Genomic DNA, 20,178 nt, shown 5'->3' on the forward strand with positions numbered 1-20,178 from the left:
GGGTGGTTGTTAGGGTGGTTGCTATGCAGTTGCTAGGGTAGTCCGGCTGGTTGTTAGGGTGGTTGCTATGCAGTTGCTAGGGTAGTCAGGCTGGTTGTTAGGGTGGATTGCTAGGGTGGATATATATAGATAGATATAAATAAGTCTAAATGAGCCTCACCAACTGTCAAAATTTGAATTGAACAAAACAACAAACGCTAAAACTGTGTTTGAGGACTTACATTTGTGCAGTCTTGATGTCATCATGAACTCTCCTCCGTAATCCACACTAGAAACACACAAAAAGGATTTTTATACTGTACAAACTGTATATATGATCCCCCTACACTAAACCTACCCATCACAAAAAAGCACTATATAAATGCAGTCCATTTACCATTTTACACAAAACTTTTTACATGTTCAAATAAGCATAATCTGTGACCCGCCTGTGAAAACCCGGCTAAAGTCCATAATCTAATTATAAGATTAAGAGTCAGAGTAGTCATAGACATAAAAATGACCAAAACAGGTCATTGTGTTTATTGCTGTAAATGATAAATTATACCAAGGGCTTCGAGATTCTTCATTCATAACATGATAAATACTGAAATTAATGATTTTATTGACAATCCGTTTTATGAATTTGCGTAGAAACAACCTGGACGTGGGCTTCTTAAATACTGATTTGAATTGTCCCTTTGTTTACTCTCGGCACAGAAACACCTGCTGATTCTCGTATCATTCCGTTCAGAAACTTCTTTTCTACAAAGTGCAAATAGACCATAATATCAATCCAGGTCAGGTCAGTGTCAGGAAAGGCAAGGAAACTGTGACTTAAAGGGTTAGTTCACCCAAAAATGAAAATTCTGTCATTAATTACTTACCTTCATGTCGTTCGACACCCGTAAGACCTCCGTTCATCTTCGCAACACAAATGAAGATATTTTAGTTGAAATCTGATGGCTCTGAAAGGCCTCCATTGGCTCAATGGCACTTTACACTCTCAAGACCCATAAAAGGTACTAAAGACGTCGTTACAAGGTCCATCTCACTACAGTGGTTCTAAAATAACTTTATGAATCGGCGAGAATAGTTTTTGTGCGCAAAAAAACCCTAAATAACGACTTATATAGTGATGACGATTTCAAAACACGGCCTCATGAAGATTCGAAGCGTTATGAATCAGTGAGTCGATTCATGATTCGGATCGCGTGTCAAACCGCCAAACTGCTGAAATTTGGCGATTCAAACCGCTGATTCGACTCACTGATTCATAACGCTTCGAAGCTTCATGATGCTGTGTTTTGAAATCGTCATCACTTTATAAGTCGTTATTTAGGGGTTTTTTGCGCACAAAAACTATTCTCGCCGATTCATAAAGTTATTTTAGAACCACTGTAGTGAGATGGACTTTGTAACAACGTTTTTAGTACCTTTTAAGGGTCTAGACTCTAGAGAGTGAACCGTGCATTGTGCCAATGGAGGCCTTTCTGATAGCCTGGCTCCGCCCTCCTACGTACTTCTGCTCAATTTTCATTTTCCTTCAGTACTACGTCTGGTACTGCTGTATATGCTTAGGTTTTCGCCCGAACAATTTTTTACTGGTCCAATCAGCGAACAGAGGGAGTGGTTGAGAGCGATGACGTTGATGTCGTGCGCTAGTTTGAGTTGTAGTTCAGTAATGGCGGTGGTGAAAAGATGCAAGTGTGTGGGACTGGCACCGCTGACGAATGTTCAGAAGTTAAAGCCAGAGTGTGGCGAGGTGGACGAGCGAGCGAGCAGGATCGAGAATGAGACACACCGGTCTCGAGTCCTCTCATGAGGGAGCACAGAGGCATATAAGGATGAGCGACACCGGTGAAGGACGAGAGAGGACCAGGCCTGGATTTTAAGTTGTGTTTTGCTTACGTTAATATGTATGTGCGCGGCAGTCGTCCGTGAGGGGCTGCCGCTTTTACTTTCATTTTGTGTTTATTATTTGATTAAAAGTTGTTAAACGTTCGCCGGTTCCCGCCTCCTTCTTCCCTGAACAAATGAACTCCGTTACACGGAGCAAGAACAGTCACTGCTGAGTTGTGTTGGTGGCCATAATGTTGCGGTCCGGGAAATGTATTTAGTTCGCTCCGTTAGTGGTGAAGGAGTTGGCTGAAGCCATCCGTCTCCCACCACCCGCAAAAAAAACCTAGGCTGAATTACCGACTGCTTTTGACAAACACCAAGGTCGTGTGGTGATGTAATTGCTCTCCGAATCCACATCTCTGAGTTTTCAAGAATATATCACTTCAAAATTCACTGTTTATATCCTTTTTAGATCCCTGCAGAGCACCGTGCGGTTGCGTGAGCTGTAATTTGCATTTCTAGACTTGTATTTCTTTAAATGCTGGCAATTGTTTACGGCAGCATTTATTCTTATCATACCAAGCATATTACATTTTATTTACAGCATATATATGATTGCACGAGATATGCACCACGAGAGCAGCGCGTTCCGATCACAAAACTCTCCTCTTCACCGTGAAAAAATCACAATCCGAATGCACAAGGTTTTATCACTGACACTGAGAATCAAAGGCGAACGGCGCGTGAGACATACGTCACGACCAAACGTTAGCGATTGGTTAGGCAGATCCAGAGTGACTCTTGGCAGATCCAATAGTTTTACACTTCAACAGAGTTCCCGCCTTCAAGGAAGTAAACGCTCGTCAATGGAGAGTGTCCAGACTCTATGTACAAATGAAATGTACGAGAGTCTGGTAAGACCAGGCTACCTTTCTGAGCCATCAGATTTCAACTAAAATATCTTCATTTGTGTTCTGAAGATGAACGGAGGTCTTACGGGTGTCGAACGACATGAGGGTAAGTAATTAATGACAGAATTTTCATTTTTGGGTGAACTAACCCTTTAAGCCATTTCTCTCCGCCATGTTTGTAGTTTAACACTTTTTATCCGTGTTAGTAGTTCTAATTGAATCCATCCGGGTATCTTTGGAATACTCTTTTCAACATACTACAATTTGGGACACACTAATTATATTTTCGAATACTATTTAGCAGACATGGGGACTTGTGACTTGGTGACTTGGACTCGAGTCGACTCGAGTCTCTATTTTTATGACTTGTGACTTGACTTGACAAAAAATTAAATACTTGAGACTTGACTCGGACTTGGAAGTTAAAGACTCTGGACTTGACTTGACTTGAGACATGATGACTTGAATGACTTGAGTGTTAATCACATCATGTTTTCAGTTTGAATATAAAATATATAAATAATTTTTTAAAATAAAGTTGACCCAGCTGGAGCGCAGGCTGAGAATAGCGTTGTCATGACTGGATCACGACACTATCATCAGTCATGCCCTCTCGTACGCACACCACGCCCACTTAGATCAGATATCACATCAACATGTCAGCCGGAGGGGTACCGAGGGTCATTTCGGCTTCAACAATTATTCGCAAGATGGCAAAAGACGAACAGCGTTGCAAGACATGCAACATAAAAATCACAGACAGCCAGACGACAACCTCCAATTTCGTCCGTCATTTGAAGAGCCATTCTGCCCAGTAAGTGCTTGTCAATTTGTTAATGTTATCTGGTTAGTTGGTAGTTAGCTAATGTAATAATAGCTAAAGTAGCCACTAGCCCAGGGGTCACCAACATGGTGCCCGCTGGCACCAGGTCGCCCGCAAGGACCACATGAGTTGACCGCGGGTCTGTTCTAAAAATAGCTCACCGTAGCAGCTGCGTTCAGTCGCTTCCGTGTTTATTTAAACGCAGGGCTCCAGACTGAAGCCAAATATATACGTTACTAGTGTCTGTAAATATTAAACTGCAAAATGCTCCTGCATGTTCTGCGTCTGTGTGGATGACGGGCACCGCGCGCGCGCACTCGCTCTTGTAGTCTCTGCAGACACGAAAGCATAAACCGTCACTTCATGACAATTTACCGATTAATTTGAGAAAACTGGGTGCGTCTCATTCAGCTCCTGGTTCAGTAGTCAGGGCACTGATCAGGACACAAGTCAATGGGACTGAACTAGGGAGCTGATTGAGACGTGCACCCACTGTCATATCATGAACACAGACACTCAAAGGTATTCAATTCACGGCAACCCGTCAAAATAAAAGTTCGGTTTAACGTGAAGAAATTGACTACAGATTGTAGCCTACAGTAAATTTAGCTACGTCTCTATGTAATAATAATACATCTCTACTAATAATAATAATTATGAAATAAATAATATTAATTATATAATTATTAATGGTTGCTTATTTTTCACTTGATCTTTCATTTATAAACACTATGTAATAATAATACATCTCTACTAATAATAATAATTATGAAATAAATAATATTAATTATATAATTATTAATGGTTGCTTATTTTTCACTTGATCTTTCATTTATAAACAATGTTTACTTTTAAACAGCATACAGCCTTTACATGTTTATGTATTATTTACTTATGATTATCATTATAAATAATAAACATTGATTTTTTTAAAAATATTTAAATAAAATAATTTGCTGTGGTACCAAAATTGGTACAGAGTACGTCAAATTTTTATGGTATTGGTACCGACTACTGGAACTACTACTACACTCTTTCAGGTGTAAAACAGTTCGGATAGTTGTTAATATGAGAATTATGATGCATTATTTAAGAGTTTTATATAACACGAGTAGCTCTCTGTGACTTTCATTTTTAAAAAGTAGCTCTCAAATGAAAAAAGGTTGGAGACCCTTGCTGTTATTTGTTTTATGGACTTAATGTTGAAAATTTAAAACATTTTACATTTAAATTTAAAACACTGTTGGCAGAAGTGAAAAATAAATATTTTTATGAAGTTACAATTTAGTTTGATTCCATGATGTATTTTACTGAACATGAGTATTTACAATGCAAATCCAAATTATTGTAATTTACTGACAGTTACTTATATCTTGTCTTTTCACTTTATTAAGATCAGATTCTGCAGGTAAAATTACAATAATAAGCTGACTTGACTTGGACTTGACTTGACCTACTACAGGACTTAACTTGACTTGACTTGACTTGACATAGCCTGTGACTTGACTTGACTTGACTTGACTTGCCCAAGAAAAAAATACTTGGGACTTGCTTGAGACTTGAAGGTTCAGACTTGAGACTTACTTGAGACTTGCACATGTGTGACTTGGTCCCATCTCTGCTATTTAGGACGGATAGTAAGCGAATTGGGAATATTTTCACAGAATGCTCTTTACATGATGTACTGTAGGAGGATTTTATGAAAGGAAACAGTAGCTGGGGTTTCACAGGCGGGGTCACATTTAGTCTGTTTAGTAATCCATCCAGTTTGTAGTAGGCCTACATATAACACAACTTTATAAATGAACACTTGTGTATAGATGGATTCACATATACAAATTATTTTGTATGAACCCTGTTTATGTATGTTTTTCTGTATAAACCGCTTACAACTGTAAGTGATAAACACAAATCTCATAAATCACATGAAAGTTCAGAGAGACATTACATCATTTGACGTGAAGGACTTTCCAGGGATGTGGAGCAGAATGATGAAAGAAAATCATATACCAAGAGTGAAATATGAGTGTGTTTCTTCTTTGGAGGGAGACCGTGAGGGACCTTAAAGGAACACGGCAACTTTTTGGGACTTTTTTTTTATTAACTGTATTCCCCAGAGTTAGATAAGTCCATACATACCATTCTCATCTCCATGCTTGCCATAACTCTGTCTGAAGCACCCCCCCGCTAGCCTAGCTTAGCACAAAGACTGGAGGTACATGGCTCCAGCTAGCCTACTGCTCAATAAGTGACAAAATAACGCCAAAATTTTGCTATTTACATGTTGTGATGTGTATAGTCACAGCGTGTACAAATATAAAGGTTACATGAGACACAGCCATCTTATAAACGTATACATACTGGAGACTATATTCTCAGACGGCGCAGCACTGCTCTACTTCTGGGGAGTGATTGGCTCGCAGCACCTGAGAAGCAGCGTTGTTACTTCCGTCAACAAAACCAGCCTGACTAGGTAGCTGTTTTTGCACAATGAACCCACAGACAAAAATATAAACTGCCCATTCACCCTCCAATTCATTAGCAAGGTAAATGCTACAGTCCAGAGAAGTAACTCTAGCGCCGCTTATTTGTTACTGTGACAGAGCGCGTTCGTGACAACACAATACTAACATTACAGGGAATACATGGAGCACGGGAAAAACTGCAATACAGTAGTGACCACCCTATTCATGTAACAGTGTCACAAACGTTCTCGACGACAAACACACACTGCTGTTATTTACCTGTTAATGCAGCAAGAAATGAATTACTTTATAATGATTTGGCAACAAGTACTGTAATTTTCTGTATTCATACCATTTCGCTGTCATGCTTTAAACACGCATCTGATGTGTCAGCGGGCGCTCTCCGTGCAGCGTGTGCTTTCCGTGCAGCGAGCAGCCTCACGTGTGAATGTAAACAAGGCATCAGTGAGTTGTTGTTTTTTTTACCTCTAGAGGCCGCTCTCGTGCTTTATAATGGCAGCAGGCCCTTCTCAGAGCTCTCGTGCTGTGTAATGACAGCGCACCCTTCTCTGCCACTCCAGCAACGGACGCATCACGGAAAAACTATCGTTGTGGATTTTTGCAGATAACCGATTGTTCCACCATTCAGCTATCGGTGCCGATTAATCGGCAAAACCAATGAATCGGTCGACCTCTACTGCGGACCTCATGTGATTTAGAAATTACCCTCCCACATCTGCATTTCATGTGGCACATTCACAAGGGATAAACGAAGCCTGTGATTTTACTTGAATTTACGGACTTATCTCCCGGATATGATGTCAAGGCTTGGAAATGTCTTGTCGTTATAGGTCTAGCTGTATGATATATCATAAATAGAAGAATGTTCCTTACCGCATGCTGCTATACATGTCATCCATCGCCATTTAATCATTATTTTTGTTTGCACTCTGATGGTTTTCAACTTTCTCTTTCTGTAAATTGTATAGTTGTTTAGCGATATGACACAGCATCCCAAAATACTATCAAAACACTCCAACGCACTGCACTCCATTCTTCACGAAAAATTTATAAAAAGGCAACAAAAAAACAACACAGGATTCGCACAGGATTAAGATCACAGACAACCTCCACAATTATTACAAATGACTAGAGGTCACCAGGTAATACTAATCCCGTGCGAATATGGATTATTACTGTTAAAATACATTTCACTGTTTGTTTGTTTTTTTATCTTACACCTCTAACCCCACAGCAGAATCCTGTTAAATCCAGAGTTAAATAAATCTACAGTGTTTAATTAACACCAAAGGAGTGTTGAAGTTAATGAGATAATTAAGTGATTAAATAAGTGATGAAGCATCAGTGACGAACACCTGCAGTTAACAAACAGAATCACTGAAGGAAAGAGGAACAAGAACTACAGCTGACTTCAGCCACATCCTTGAATTAAATCAACTGAAGATAAAAGAAGACATTAAGGCCCCGTCCACACGAAGCCAGAGCTTTCCCTATCCGATCTTTTTTCCCCCTCATTTCAAGAAATATCAGCTGTGGCGGGAGAAAAGAGGGCCAGGCCGAAATGCGTGGTGAAATTACCCCGAAGAGACCTTTATTGAGTGACAAAAGCTTGAAATTAGTGCAGACGTTCCCAAGTGCCGGGAACCTGGTCCTTCAGTGCAGGAGTGAATGTGCAGTAATTTGCTGACGAACTGCAACCGAGTCTCCTTAACAATCACTGGAGCCTACAAAAGAAGAGCATCAGAGAAAGTGTTAGACTCGTCTTGGGAGATCTGGTCTCCCCATAAGCTTATTTCTGCTGTGCTTATATCCTCCTCTACTGATGGCTCTCAGGTGGCTCTCATTCCCCAACTCCGCCTCCCGGCAATTGGATCCACTCCATTTCCATGACAACGCTGATGAGTGCTTTGGGAGTTTCACCCCCACCCCCCCCAACGCTTAATGGGTGGAGTGTGGCACTCCCCTGGAGTGCCAAGAACCATCTGGGCACCCGGGCATTTGAATCTTTAGCCCGGGCCATCCACTGCAGCGGAGCGTGATCTGTGACCAAAGTAAACTTACGACCCGTCAAGTAATACCTCAGTTCCAGGACTGCCCACTTTATGGCCAGGGCTTCTTTCTCCACTGTAGCATACCGGGACTCAGCAGGGGAGAGTTTACGGCTGATGTAAACGATGGGGTGCTCCTCTCCTTCCTGGACTTGAGACAGAACTGCACCCACTCCTATGTCGGATGCGTCTGTCTGTAAAATAAAGGGACAGCTGTATTCCGGGGCATGCAGCACAGTCGAAGCGGTGAGTGCCGCTTTGAGTTCCTGAAATGCTTGTTCTGACTCTTTTGTCCATTGCACCTTCTCTGGCTTCCCTTTCTTCGTCAGGTCTGTGAGAGGACAGGCTATAGAGGAGAAGTTAGGAATGAAGCACCGGTAATAGCCCGCCAACCTGAGAAAAGCACGTACCTGGGTCTTGGTAGTAGGCGGTTTATACTGCCTTACTGCTTCAACCTTCTTTTCCTGTGGCTTGATAAGGCCTCTGCCAATCCTTTATCCAAGGTACTGCGCTTCTGATAGGCCCAGGTGACACTTCATTGGGTTAGCGGTGAGCCCCGCTCTCCGTAGTTCCCTTAGGACTTTCTCCAGTCACTCAAGATGGTCCTCCCAACGTTCTGAATGAATTACCATATCGTCGATGTAGGCTGCAGCTTAAGCCCGGTGCGGCTGTAGGACAATGTCCATGAGCCTTTGGAACATTGCTGCAGCCCCATGCAGGCCGAAGGGTAGAACCCGATAATGCCAGTGCCCCCCAGGGGTGCTAAAGGCAGTCTTTTCTCTGGCGTCCTTAGACAATGGCACTTGCCAATAACCTTTAGTGAGGTCGAGTGTTGAAATGTAGCGGGCTCTACCAAGGCGTTCGATCAGCTCGTCTACTCGGGGCATGGGGTAGCCATCGAATTGGGACACCTCGTTCAGCTTTTGGAAGTTGTTACAGAACCGATGGGCCCCATCTTTCTTGGGCACCATAACTATAGGGCTGGACCACGGACTCCGGGATTCCTTGATTACCCCCAAATAAAGCGTCCGTTGCACTTCCTCCTCTATAGCCTGTCGATGTGCTTCTGGTACCCGGTAAGGCCGCTGCCTAACGATGGTTCTAAGTGGGGTGCGAATCTCATGGCATAGGATGTTGGTCCGGCCTGGGGTCTCTGAAAACACATCTGAATAGCTGTTTACCAGGGCCTCCAGTTCTTTCGTCTGGGATGCTGAAAGCTGGGTTCCCAGATCCACCACAGCCTGTTCCTTTACGACCAGTGCCGCCATTTGGTTGGCTGGCTCAACCCACCTCTTCAGCAAGTTAATGTGGTAGATCTGTTCTCCATGTCGCCGTCCCGGCTGGCGAACTCGATATTTTTACCGGTCCCACTTTCTCAGACACAGTATTTGGCCCCTGCCAGGATGCAAGAAATTTACAAGCAACATTTGGGATTAGCACCAATACTTTGTCACCTGGATGAAACTCACGAGCTTTAGTGGGGCGGTTGTACACTCGCTGCTGGGCGCGTTGGGCTTCTGTAAGATGCTCTTTTACCAGGGGCATAACTCTGTCTATCCTCGCCTTCATCTCCTGTACATGTTCAATCAGAGTTCGATGTGGGGATGGTTGGCCCTCCCAGGCTTCTTTGGCCACATCTAACAGTCCTCGTGGTTGCCGCCCGAAAAGTAGCTCAAAGGGGGTGAATCCGGTAGAAGCCTGTGGTACCTCCCGGACCCCAAACAGCACATAGGGAATCATGAGGTCCCAATCGCGCCCATCTTCAGCTACCACCATCTTCAGCATTCTCTTAAGAGTCTGATTGAAACGTTCGACCAATCCAGCCGTCTGGGGGTGGTAGACTGATGTATGGAGTTGTTTTACCTTCAACAACTTGCACAAGTCCGCCATAAGCCGGGAGATGAACGGCGTACCCTGGTCGGTCAATATCTCCTTGGGGATGCCCACCCGGCTAAACAGGAGGAACAACTCCTTGGCGATGTTCTTGGAGGTGGCCTTCCGGAGTGTAACAACCTCAGGATACCTTGTGGCATAATCCATTATGACCAAGATGTGTTCATGACCCTGAGCTGACTTCGGCAACGGCCCCACCAGGTCCATCCCAATGCGTTCAAAGGGCACCTCTAAGATGGGCAGTGGGATCAGTGGGCTGGGGGGTGGTTTCTGTGGGGATGTGCGTTGACACACTTCGCAACTTCTACAGAAACGCCTCACCTCTGCATTTATTCCTGGCCAGTGGAACCGATCCCTGATCCGCTGGAGCGTATTCTCAGGACCCAGATGCCCTGCCAATGGATGAGCATGAGCCAGGGTCAGAACCATTTCTGTCTTGGTATGGGGCCCCACCAGAAGACGCTTTTCCTCACCCCTCCTGATCGCCACACAGTAGAGCAGACCATTTTCCACAATGAAGTGTGGTGTTGGATGAGGTTGGGGTAGGCGTTCTTCGCCATTAACCACTCTGACCTGATCCCAACAGTTCTTAAGGCGCTCATCTTCTCACTTTGCCTGCATTCTCCACCAGTGTGGCGGGAGAAAAGAGGGCCAGACCGAAATGCGTGATGAAATTACCCCGAAGGGGCCTTTATTGAGTGACAAAAGCTTGAAATTAGTGCAGACGTTCCCAAGTGCCGGGAACCTGGTGCTTCAGTGCAGGAGTGAATGTGCAGTAATTTGCTGACGAACTGCAACCGAGTCTCCTTAACAATCACTGGAGCCTACAAAAGAATAGCATCAGAGAAAGTGATAGACTCGTCTTGCGAGATCTGGTCTCCCCATAAGCTTCTTTCTGCTGTGCTTATATCCTCCTCTACTGATGGCTCTCAGGTGGCTCTCATTCCCCAACTCCGCCTCCCGGCAATTGGATCCACTCCATTTCCATGACAACGCTGATGAGTGCTTTGGGAGTTTGCCACACAGCGTATACACAAGAGCATGAAAACGGCTCAAAACTATGTAGTATACATGCCAGGCCAGTGTGTGGCGCTGTAATTCTGCCACAGAAATACACTAAAAATGGAGAAGAAGATTTGTGGCTAGAAGGGGTACAGCAATGGTAGGAAGTGAGGCAAAATCTCACAATAAAATAACAAAAATACATTTGCTACTTACCAGATGTGTTTTATTAACGCCTACACCTACCCCAACCCTAAACCTACTCTTACAATAATGCAAATACAGTAATTAAATAACGCAGTATTGATGTGCGCATGCCCAGTGCCCGTAGTTGTATCCCTTATAGTCTTCCCCGCGCAGGACGTGGTGTGATGACATCACCGTTTCACAAAATATACAAATTGGCTGTACACACGCAAGGGTGTCGTTTTCAGATTTATTTTAACGTATACAGCTAAATGCGTCTCCGTGTGGACGGGGCCTAAATCTCTGAAGATCTCAGCCGAGAAGGAGTAAACAACTCCACAAACAGCATTACCAGCTTCACACATTACTAACCAGACTGACTCTATTTCTGTCAGACGACTGCAGAAGCTCTTATTGAGAATCAACAGAGGTTTAGATGCAATGCATGCTGGGTGCCGGCACAGCATGAAACTCATCCATGTATTATTGTTTTATTCTTACTCCTTGCTTTTTTGCTGATTTTGTTGTAAATTTTTAATAGCTTGATTTGTGATGTTCACAGTAGGGCTGTGCGATTAATCAAATTGTAATAAAATTGCGATGTGATCATGCGCGATTTCTAAATCGCAGAAAGAAAGATTTTTCCATCATCCCCAACATTGTTTACAAGTCACGTCTAAAAACGCTGTGGAAGAGTCACGGCCGGCATTTTTCTTCTCCTTTCAAAAAGCAACCGGGAGCGTGTCTACCGTTGCTAAGCAACCCTGAGCCGCGTTCTTCATGAAGACGAGGAAGTTTCAGCAACAGATAAATTGATTTCCAGCCCTTGAATGCTCTCTGCTAATAAATATATTTATGAAGATGAGGGGAAAACCCATCCTGTACAGCTATCATCAGCTGTTCGTACATTTTGGCTGAGCTTATTTTGTTATGGAAAGGGTGAAGCTGGATCTTGTCAAATGACCTGCGGTGAGCTGACGGCCATCTGAATACGTGAGATTTTTTCATATCACTGCGGCGGAGACAAAAATGCCTAGAAAAAAACGAATGCCCATGTCTTAATTTAGAGCACACAAAAGAAGTTGAACAGAGCCTGTTTACCATTACGACATGGAAGAAAGCCCATTAAAACAGGGAAGGTAAAAACTACACAAGAAGCCGTTTTAAATGCAAGTCTGTTTCCTTCAGTTGTCATTTAACAAATATGCCTTACTCATAAAATATTTTTATTACAATTATAACATTCCTTTAAATATTTTCAAATTAAAACAATAATACTTATTGTTAAAGGCACAATATGTAAGATTTTTTGCATTAAAATATACGAAACCCACTAGAACAATGTTATATATTTTGTTGATTTGTGTACTTGCATTATTCCAAATGTTTTTTTTTTAACTATGTTTGAATCCAGAGAAATCCACAACAAATCCACAAGTTGACGGTCAATGGCATCATATCCCCCCCCACCCTCAGCTGTCTGTAGAAACCAGGAAAACAGTGTGCTTTCTGTAAAGCTGATCTCTGGTACAGATGTTTGTTTTGCACATTCGTGATGAACCACAATTATTAATTATCATTGGCTTTCTTTGCCATAACAAATGTGTTTTACAAACACAGTTACAGCAATAAGTGAAACTGGTAACTCGATTTGGATTATTTAAGATCTCAGTTTAAAAGGTGTAAAGATTTTTTTTTATTCATATATTTCCAAATATTACATTTTGAATGGCCAGTTTAGGTATAGTTTGCCATTAATCTCAGTTTCCGTCTTTCTTTTTCTTTTTTTAAAAAATCACATTCAAACCATTTTTCAGAAACTATTTGACTTTTGCAGTAGGGGTGCTCTGATTAATTGGCTACCGACCGCTATCGACCGATAATTGCTTTGGGATGATTGATCGGCGGTCTCTATAAAGGCCGATCTTATAAACCGATCTCATGCTGACGACACATAAAAACGGCGCCTGTTGTGAGAGGTACGGCATGACATGCAGCGGCACCATCCCAATCTTTGTCCGGCACGAGTAAAATCATTTTAAATGCTGAAGGTGCATGTACAAATCGTATTTCCTTATTAAATAACTTAAAAGGTAATTTTAAAACTTTCTGTGTGATGTAATTTAACAAAAAGCGTGAGTGAATCACCGTGCGCGCTCACGCTCTCTCTCAAAAATGGCTTCCCATCACTACATCGCGTGTGCACTATAAGCGAGGAAGCACGCTCCACAGTTGATTTGTCACTTGAACAACCAAGGCAGTGTCCGATCGTCACTAAAGTTTATAATTGCATTTCTTTTTAAGTCTTGTCAGTGTTTAAACCACTCAGCTCACATGCGCTCAAGCAGTTTTGCACACTCAAAGTGCACACACATTAGCCGCCTTGCAAACAGCTGCTCACGAGTACCAAATTGCGCTTAAATTGTCACATACACACAAATGTGTACAAAATTACCAATTTGACTAGTATACATGTAAACACAGCCGGTTTTGTCTTAAGTGAACGTATACAGTAGTTGAGAAAATTGGATCCGTCTGTGCAGCTCTTAAGTGACAGCAGTCAAATAAATCTACAGCTGTCTCTGATTCTTTCTTTGTCTTTTGTTGTTTGATTAACATTAATGACACTCACTGCTCCTGAATGACTAACTTTTGTAGCCTTAATTGTAAGGATTAATCTGCATTTAATTTATTCAGGGAAGACTGTCAAATATTACTTTACATTTGATTCCTTATTAAATTTCTTTATTATTTCTTACCTCAATACTGCTGTTAGGCCTACCTGAAAAAAACTTAAAGCACCATTTAATTTATGTGTATCTTTATTCTATTTTATTTATTTGTGCTAATCAAGCGCCAGTGTTAGTTCTGGCAGGCCACGTAGTCAAGCTCCGCTATCAGCTGATTGGGAAATTCTAACTCCGCCCCTCTTTCAGCTGATCTGTTTCAGCTGATCCTATGCTCTCAATTGGCTTCTCTCAAACAGGGCGGCTTACTTAAGCATAGCTTCACTTCAATCTGCCTGCTTGGACGCTTCTGCTGCACGCTGCTTTGCAACCCACCTCCTCCCCAGCTCCTCCTTAAATTGCTAACTTAATCATGTCATTCTGTTGTCATTGATGCATGCTCTGTTCTAAATGGGGGATTTGCTCTGCCCTCCCAGTTAAATGGGAGGTTGTCCCCAGAATCTGCTGCTGTTCCCTGTCTTGGCTTTTCATGGAGCTCATGAAAGGATGGGGAATTTAGAACAGAGCCATACCGCCAAATCTAAATCTTTACAAAATATGCAATTAAAAATTTTTACTAAATGTTTGTCTATTGTGTTTTTTGACTTTAGTGGACCTGACAGAACTGCTTGTAAATTGTTTATTTGCTTTTATATTATTACTGACTGTTTACTTGTCTTTTTTGTAATTTCAATTCAGAGTTTGAAATCAGGCTTGTGCTGTGTAAGCTATTTTGTAACAATTGCCTCGTAAAACCAAAACTGCACTGCATAATCAAACATTTAGGTAAGATATTTATACATTAAAAATTTTTTAAAAAGTATTTTAAAAAATGGCCTCTCCCCCCTCAAATAAAAAAAAAAATCCCCACACAAGAGTCACCTAAGGAGGGATTCCCCGTTTTCAAAAATTTAATTCAGGCCCTGAATGAATGCCTGTAAAAATCCTGATTGGAGCATCCCTATAAATAATTCTACATGATAAAATGAGGACTTCAAATAGATCAGTACCTGTGATCGGTATCGGCAGATACTGCTAGATACGAAGCACCTTTACTGTATTTTGCAGTTCTTTTTAAAGGTTCGGATTAAATGTGCTTTTCTTTGCTAGGGCAATCATGTGACTATGGTTTTAACAGCAGTCAATTCCTTTGTTATTTTTAACATATGCTGTATTGGTAAAAGTATGATGGAATTAAAAATTTCATTCGATTTTAATATTTCCATAAATGTTTTAGCAGTGAAGCTAGTCCATCTGTAATAGTTGCTCAGATTGTACGTATTATTTTTTTCCCATTAAGTATTTTTGGTTTGCTATCATATTTCATTAAGACATTGATCTGGATGTGGTCAGAAAGGGTGACTGACCTTTGATGGTAAATGCACTAAAGTGGGTGAGGTTTATATTTGTTATTGCATAATCTACTACCCAAGCCCCTAGAGCTGTGAGTGAACTTTAGTTTTACCATTTAAAATGTGTTTTGACAGAGATGCACAACCTCTTTCAAATGTTTGTTGACTACAGTTCCCTGGCTAAAAAAAAGAAGTGTCTCTTGACAGCCACAAACTAGTCTATCTCACATACACACCAGACAGGATGATTCTTACTGATCCACATACTTGAGTTTGCCCAATGTGCAGTCTGGATGGTTCATTGTATCAGAAAGCAGCTTCAGTCCTGATTCTCCTGGGTGATTGTAGCTCAGATCCAGCTCTGTCAGGTGTGAAGGGTTTAAACTCAGAGCTGATGCCAGAGCTGCACAGCCTTCCTCTGTCACTAAACAGTGAGATAATCTACAACAACAGTAAGTGTTCATGTTAGTGTGCTTCATTTTTAGAGAAAATACACTACATTAAATACAGGGCTCTTCCACTGGCAGATTGTGGGCAAAATTTGACCAATTATCAATTATCTTTACAAAGAACTCTGATTGATTGCAGTTAGGCAGGGCTCGACATTAACGCTTGTCCGCTTGTCCGGGACAAGTGGATTTTTTGAAAGGGCAAGTGAAAGAGAATTTTACTTGCCCGACCGGACAAGTAGCCTGATAAAACATCATTAACAAAAAATAACTAGGGTATCACCAAAATGTAAGAATGATTCTGCATTCATTAGTGTAAGTGGCGATTGATAGTGGATAATAATATATAATGTATAATGAACTGACGGTAATTATAACCAGAGGTGCAAAAAGTACTCAAAAATGTTACTCAAGTGAAAGTACAAGTAATGAATGACATTTTTACTCAATTAAAAGTAAAAGTATCTGGCCAGAATCATATTTGAGTAAAAGTAAAAAAGTACCACATTAAAATTGTACTTGAGTATTAAAAAAGTTAAAGTAGCGTAAAAGTAGCAGCAAGAATGAAAACTAGAGATTCTTCTTTAAGCTTTTAATCTCTAAAAACATGAAGTGAATGAACCACATACAAGGTTTTATCCTGCTTTAGAACTGTTTGAATTTAATGGCATTTAATTATCAAACTATAAGACTACTACCTAATGCCATTGCCAATATGCAACATGCTACTCAAAGTTGTAAAATCCCCGGATTTAATTGAAAGGGATAGTTCACACAAAAATGGAAATTTGATGTTTATCTGCTTATATCTCCAGGGCATCCAAGATGTAGGTGTCTTTGTTTCTTCAATAGAACACAAATGAAGATTTTTAACTCCAACAATTGCAGTCTGTCAGTCGTATAATGCATGTGAATGGAAACAAAATCTATGAGAGAAAAAAAACCCCTGCACAGACAAATCCATATTAAACCCCGCCACTCATGATGACACATTGATGTCTTAAGACACGAAACGATCGGTTTGTGCAAGAAACCAAACAGTATTTGTAAAAAAAATGTACCTCGAATATAGGGAGTCATATTTTTTTTCCAGGCACATTTGACCAATTCCAAACCACAGTAATCCTAATAACTACTATTGATTTAGTATTTAATAATGTATAAGTGATATATAATTGTTCATGAAGGCTGGAAATGAAAAACACCTTATATTCAGGTGTGCAGAATTATTAGGCATGTTTTCTTTTACAGATAAATTGAGCCAAAAAAGAGATTTAACTCAGACTGAAAAGTCAAAAAGTATTAAATGCCCATGAGAAGGATGCAATACTAATGCAATACTAGACATTGCAGTTAAGGCATGACCATTGGACAGTGAAATGCTCGTTGGGTCAGCAGGGTCAGACAAAAACATGTGGCGGAGAAAAGACACCTGTTAACTGCAAAAGAATTAAGAATTAAGGTGAAGAATTAAGGGTGAAACCATCAGGAACCCTTTAGTCTCCAGCGCCACCATTTTCCAGAGCTGCAACCTACCTGGAGTCTCCAGAAGTGCAAGGTGTCAGGATCTCAGAGACTTCAGTTAGGTAAAGAATCCTAAAAAATGACCCCCACTAAATAAGAATCATAAGCTGAAGTGTTGTAAAATACATGAAGCCTGCTTTTTTATAGGCTTTATAGGTTGAGAATGACTCTTGAAGGACCAGCACCACATCCTCTAGTACCACTGTTTGAAGAATTCATCTTCCAGAATCTGGCAGTACGTTTTGGGAGTTCATTTTAGTCCATCCTGAAGTCCATTTTGCAGAGATGGACTAAAAATGAACTCCCAAAACGTACTGCCAGATTCTGGAAGATGAATTCTTCAAACAGTGGTACTAGAGGATGTGGTGCTGGTCCTTCAAGAGTCACTCTCAACCTATCTGTCCATAAAGCCTATAAAAAAACCTTCTTCATGTATTTTACAACACTTCAGCTTGTGATTCTTATCTAGTGGGGGTCATTTTTTAGGATTCTTTACCTAACTGAAGTCTCTGAGATCCTGACACCTTGCACTTCTGGAGACTCCAGGTAGGTTGCAGCTTTGGAAAATGGTGGCGCTGGAGACTAAAGGGTTCCTGATGGTTTCACCCTTAATTCTTCACCTTAATTCTTAATTCTTTTGCAGTTAACAGGTGTCTTTTCTTCACCACCTGTTTTTGTCAGATCCTGCTGACCCAACGAGCATTTCACTGTCCAATGGTCATGCCTTAACTGCAATGTCTAGTATTGCATTAGTATTGCATCCTTCTCATGGGCATTTAATACTTTTTGACTTTTCAGTCTGAGTTAAATCTCTTTTTTGGCTCAATTTATCTGTAAAAGAAAACATGCCTAATAATTCTGCACACCTGAATATAAGGTGATTTTCATTTCCAGCCTTCATGAACAATTATATATCACTTATACATTAATAAATACTAAATCAATAGTAGTTATTAGGATTACTGTGGTTTGGAATTGGTCAAATGTGCCTGGAAAAAAAATATGATCAGAAAATCAACGTGCCTAATAATTCTGCACTCCCTGTACGTTCTATGTCCGACACCCGTTCAGCGTGCCATCACTTCCGGTAATTGAGGTCAATGTACACAATCTGACGTAGAGATACGTGCGAGAGATCACTTCCGGCACTCGGTCTGATAATTTGCCAGCAGCCATATCACCCTTTTGCCTACGATTTGTTTCCCACTGAAGCTAAGCAGGGCTGAGCATGGTCAGTACCCGGATGGGAGACCTCCTGGGAAAACCAGGTGTCTGCTGGTAGAGGTGTTAGTGAGGCCAGCAGGGGGTGCTCACCCTGTGGTCTGTATGGGTCCTAACGCCCCAGTAGGGGACACTATACTGTCAAAGAGCACCATCCTTCAGATGAGACGTTAAACCGAGGTCCTGACTCTCTGTGGTCTTAAAAAAAATCCTAGGATGTCCTTTGGAAAAAGAGTAGGGGTATAACCCCAGCATCCTGGCCAAATTGGCCTCTGTCCATTATGGCCTCCTAATCATCCCCATATACCGATTGGCTTCATCACTCAGTCTCCTCTCCACCATAAGCTGGTGTGTGGTGGGTGTTCTGGCGCAATATGGCTGCTGTCGCATCATCCAGGTGGTGCTGCACATTGGTGTTGGTTGAGGAGATTTCCCCCTTCTATATGTAAAGCAATTTGAGTACCCAAAAAAGCGCTATATAAATGTAACAAATTATTATTATTATTAATATTATTACTATGTACATTGACCACACTTACCGGAAGTGATGGCGCGCTGAACGGGTGTCGGACATAGATCGTTTTTGAGGTAAAAATATTATATAAATACTGTTCGGTTTCTCTCACAAAGCGATCGTTTCATGTCTTAGGATAGTGTGACAAGTCTCCCGAGCTCTCGTCAGCGTCGCCCTGGAAACAAACACGGATCACCTGCAGCCACTCAGCACAGCCCGGATCCGCACAGCTGCAGGCGATCACCACAGCCTTTAAAACACAGCACCATGGGACACCAGTTTGAGCACCAACTCCACTCCAACAAAGCGCTAACACTTCTCTCTCTCTCTCTCTCAGACAGCAGCCTGTGACACTCCGGCCACACCGTCTCACTGACGTCACCGCGAGCCACCCTGCACCAGAGGAGACCAGAAGCACCGCGCACCAGCACTTCACTATCACCACGTTTGTTCAGATTTGTGCAAATAAACCCACCCTCCGGGGGCTTCTCACTAGTTCTGTGTTGCGTGATTCTTCACCCTGCCACAGTGGTGGAGAATGCGGGCAAGAGCGTGAAGAATCACCAATCATCCCCGAACTTTCACTTAGTTTTTTTTTCCTTTCCCCCACAGTTAACTCACGAGAACCCGGAAAAGGGCGGCGCTCCTCCCCGTCATGGAAGACCTGCTCAAATGCCTGACGGAAGTGTGTGCAAGACAACAGCAAATCGCCGAACACCTAGCGACTCGTCAGGCAAAGGTGGAAGAAGAATTCGCCGCCCTCCGCCTCTCCGCCGCTCAGTACGTTCCGCTTCCTGACCCCCGCGTCCGAATAACCCAGCTACTGCCGAAACTAACCTCCCAAGATGACGTTGAACTCTTCCTGCGGATGTTCGAGAATACAGCGGTTCGGGAGAACTGGGATCGTGACGAGTGGGCGCGGCTGCTGGGTCCCTTGCTGACCGGTGAGGCGCAACGAGCGTATTTTTCCCTTCCCGCTGAAAGCGCTGGTAATTATGATGAGTTAAAGAAAGAGATCCTCGGACGCCTCGGGCTATCCGCCATTTCGGCCGCCCAGTTATTCCACGAGTGGGAGTTCAAGCCACGACGCCCAGCCCGCGCCCAAGCCGCCGAGCTCTCGCGGCTTGTTCGTCACTTGTTGCTCGAGGGAACCCCCACCGCGGGTCAGGTTGTGGAACGGGTGACGATCGTCCGGATGCTCCGAGCTCTCCCACCACAGGCG

General features: G+C 42.3%; 1 protein-coding gene across 1 annotated transcript in view; it reads right to left on the reverse strand.

Moving 5' to 3' along the window:
* LOC307125781 (uncharacterized protein) overlaps positions 1-20,178 on the reverse strand; it is a 238,644-nt gene that overhangs the window by 3,256 nt on the left and 215,210 nt on the right. Inside the window, exons 11-12 of the mRNA XM_079815890.1 lie at positions 15,516-15,689; positions 222-268 (exon numbers count right to left, since the gene is read on the reverse strand). Of these exons, the coding sequence (XP_079672016.1) occupies positions 222-268; positions 15,516-15,689 (221 nt within the window). The remainder of the gene's footprint in view (positions 1-221; positions 269-15,515; positions 15,690-20,178) is intronic.

The sequence above is a fragment of the Gobio gobio genome (assembly GCF_949357685.1).
Source record: "Gobio gobio genome assembly, chromosome: 1".
NCBI classification, from domain to species: Eukaryota; Metazoa; Chordata; class Actinopteri; order Cypriniformes; family Gobionidae; genus Gobio; species Gobio gobio.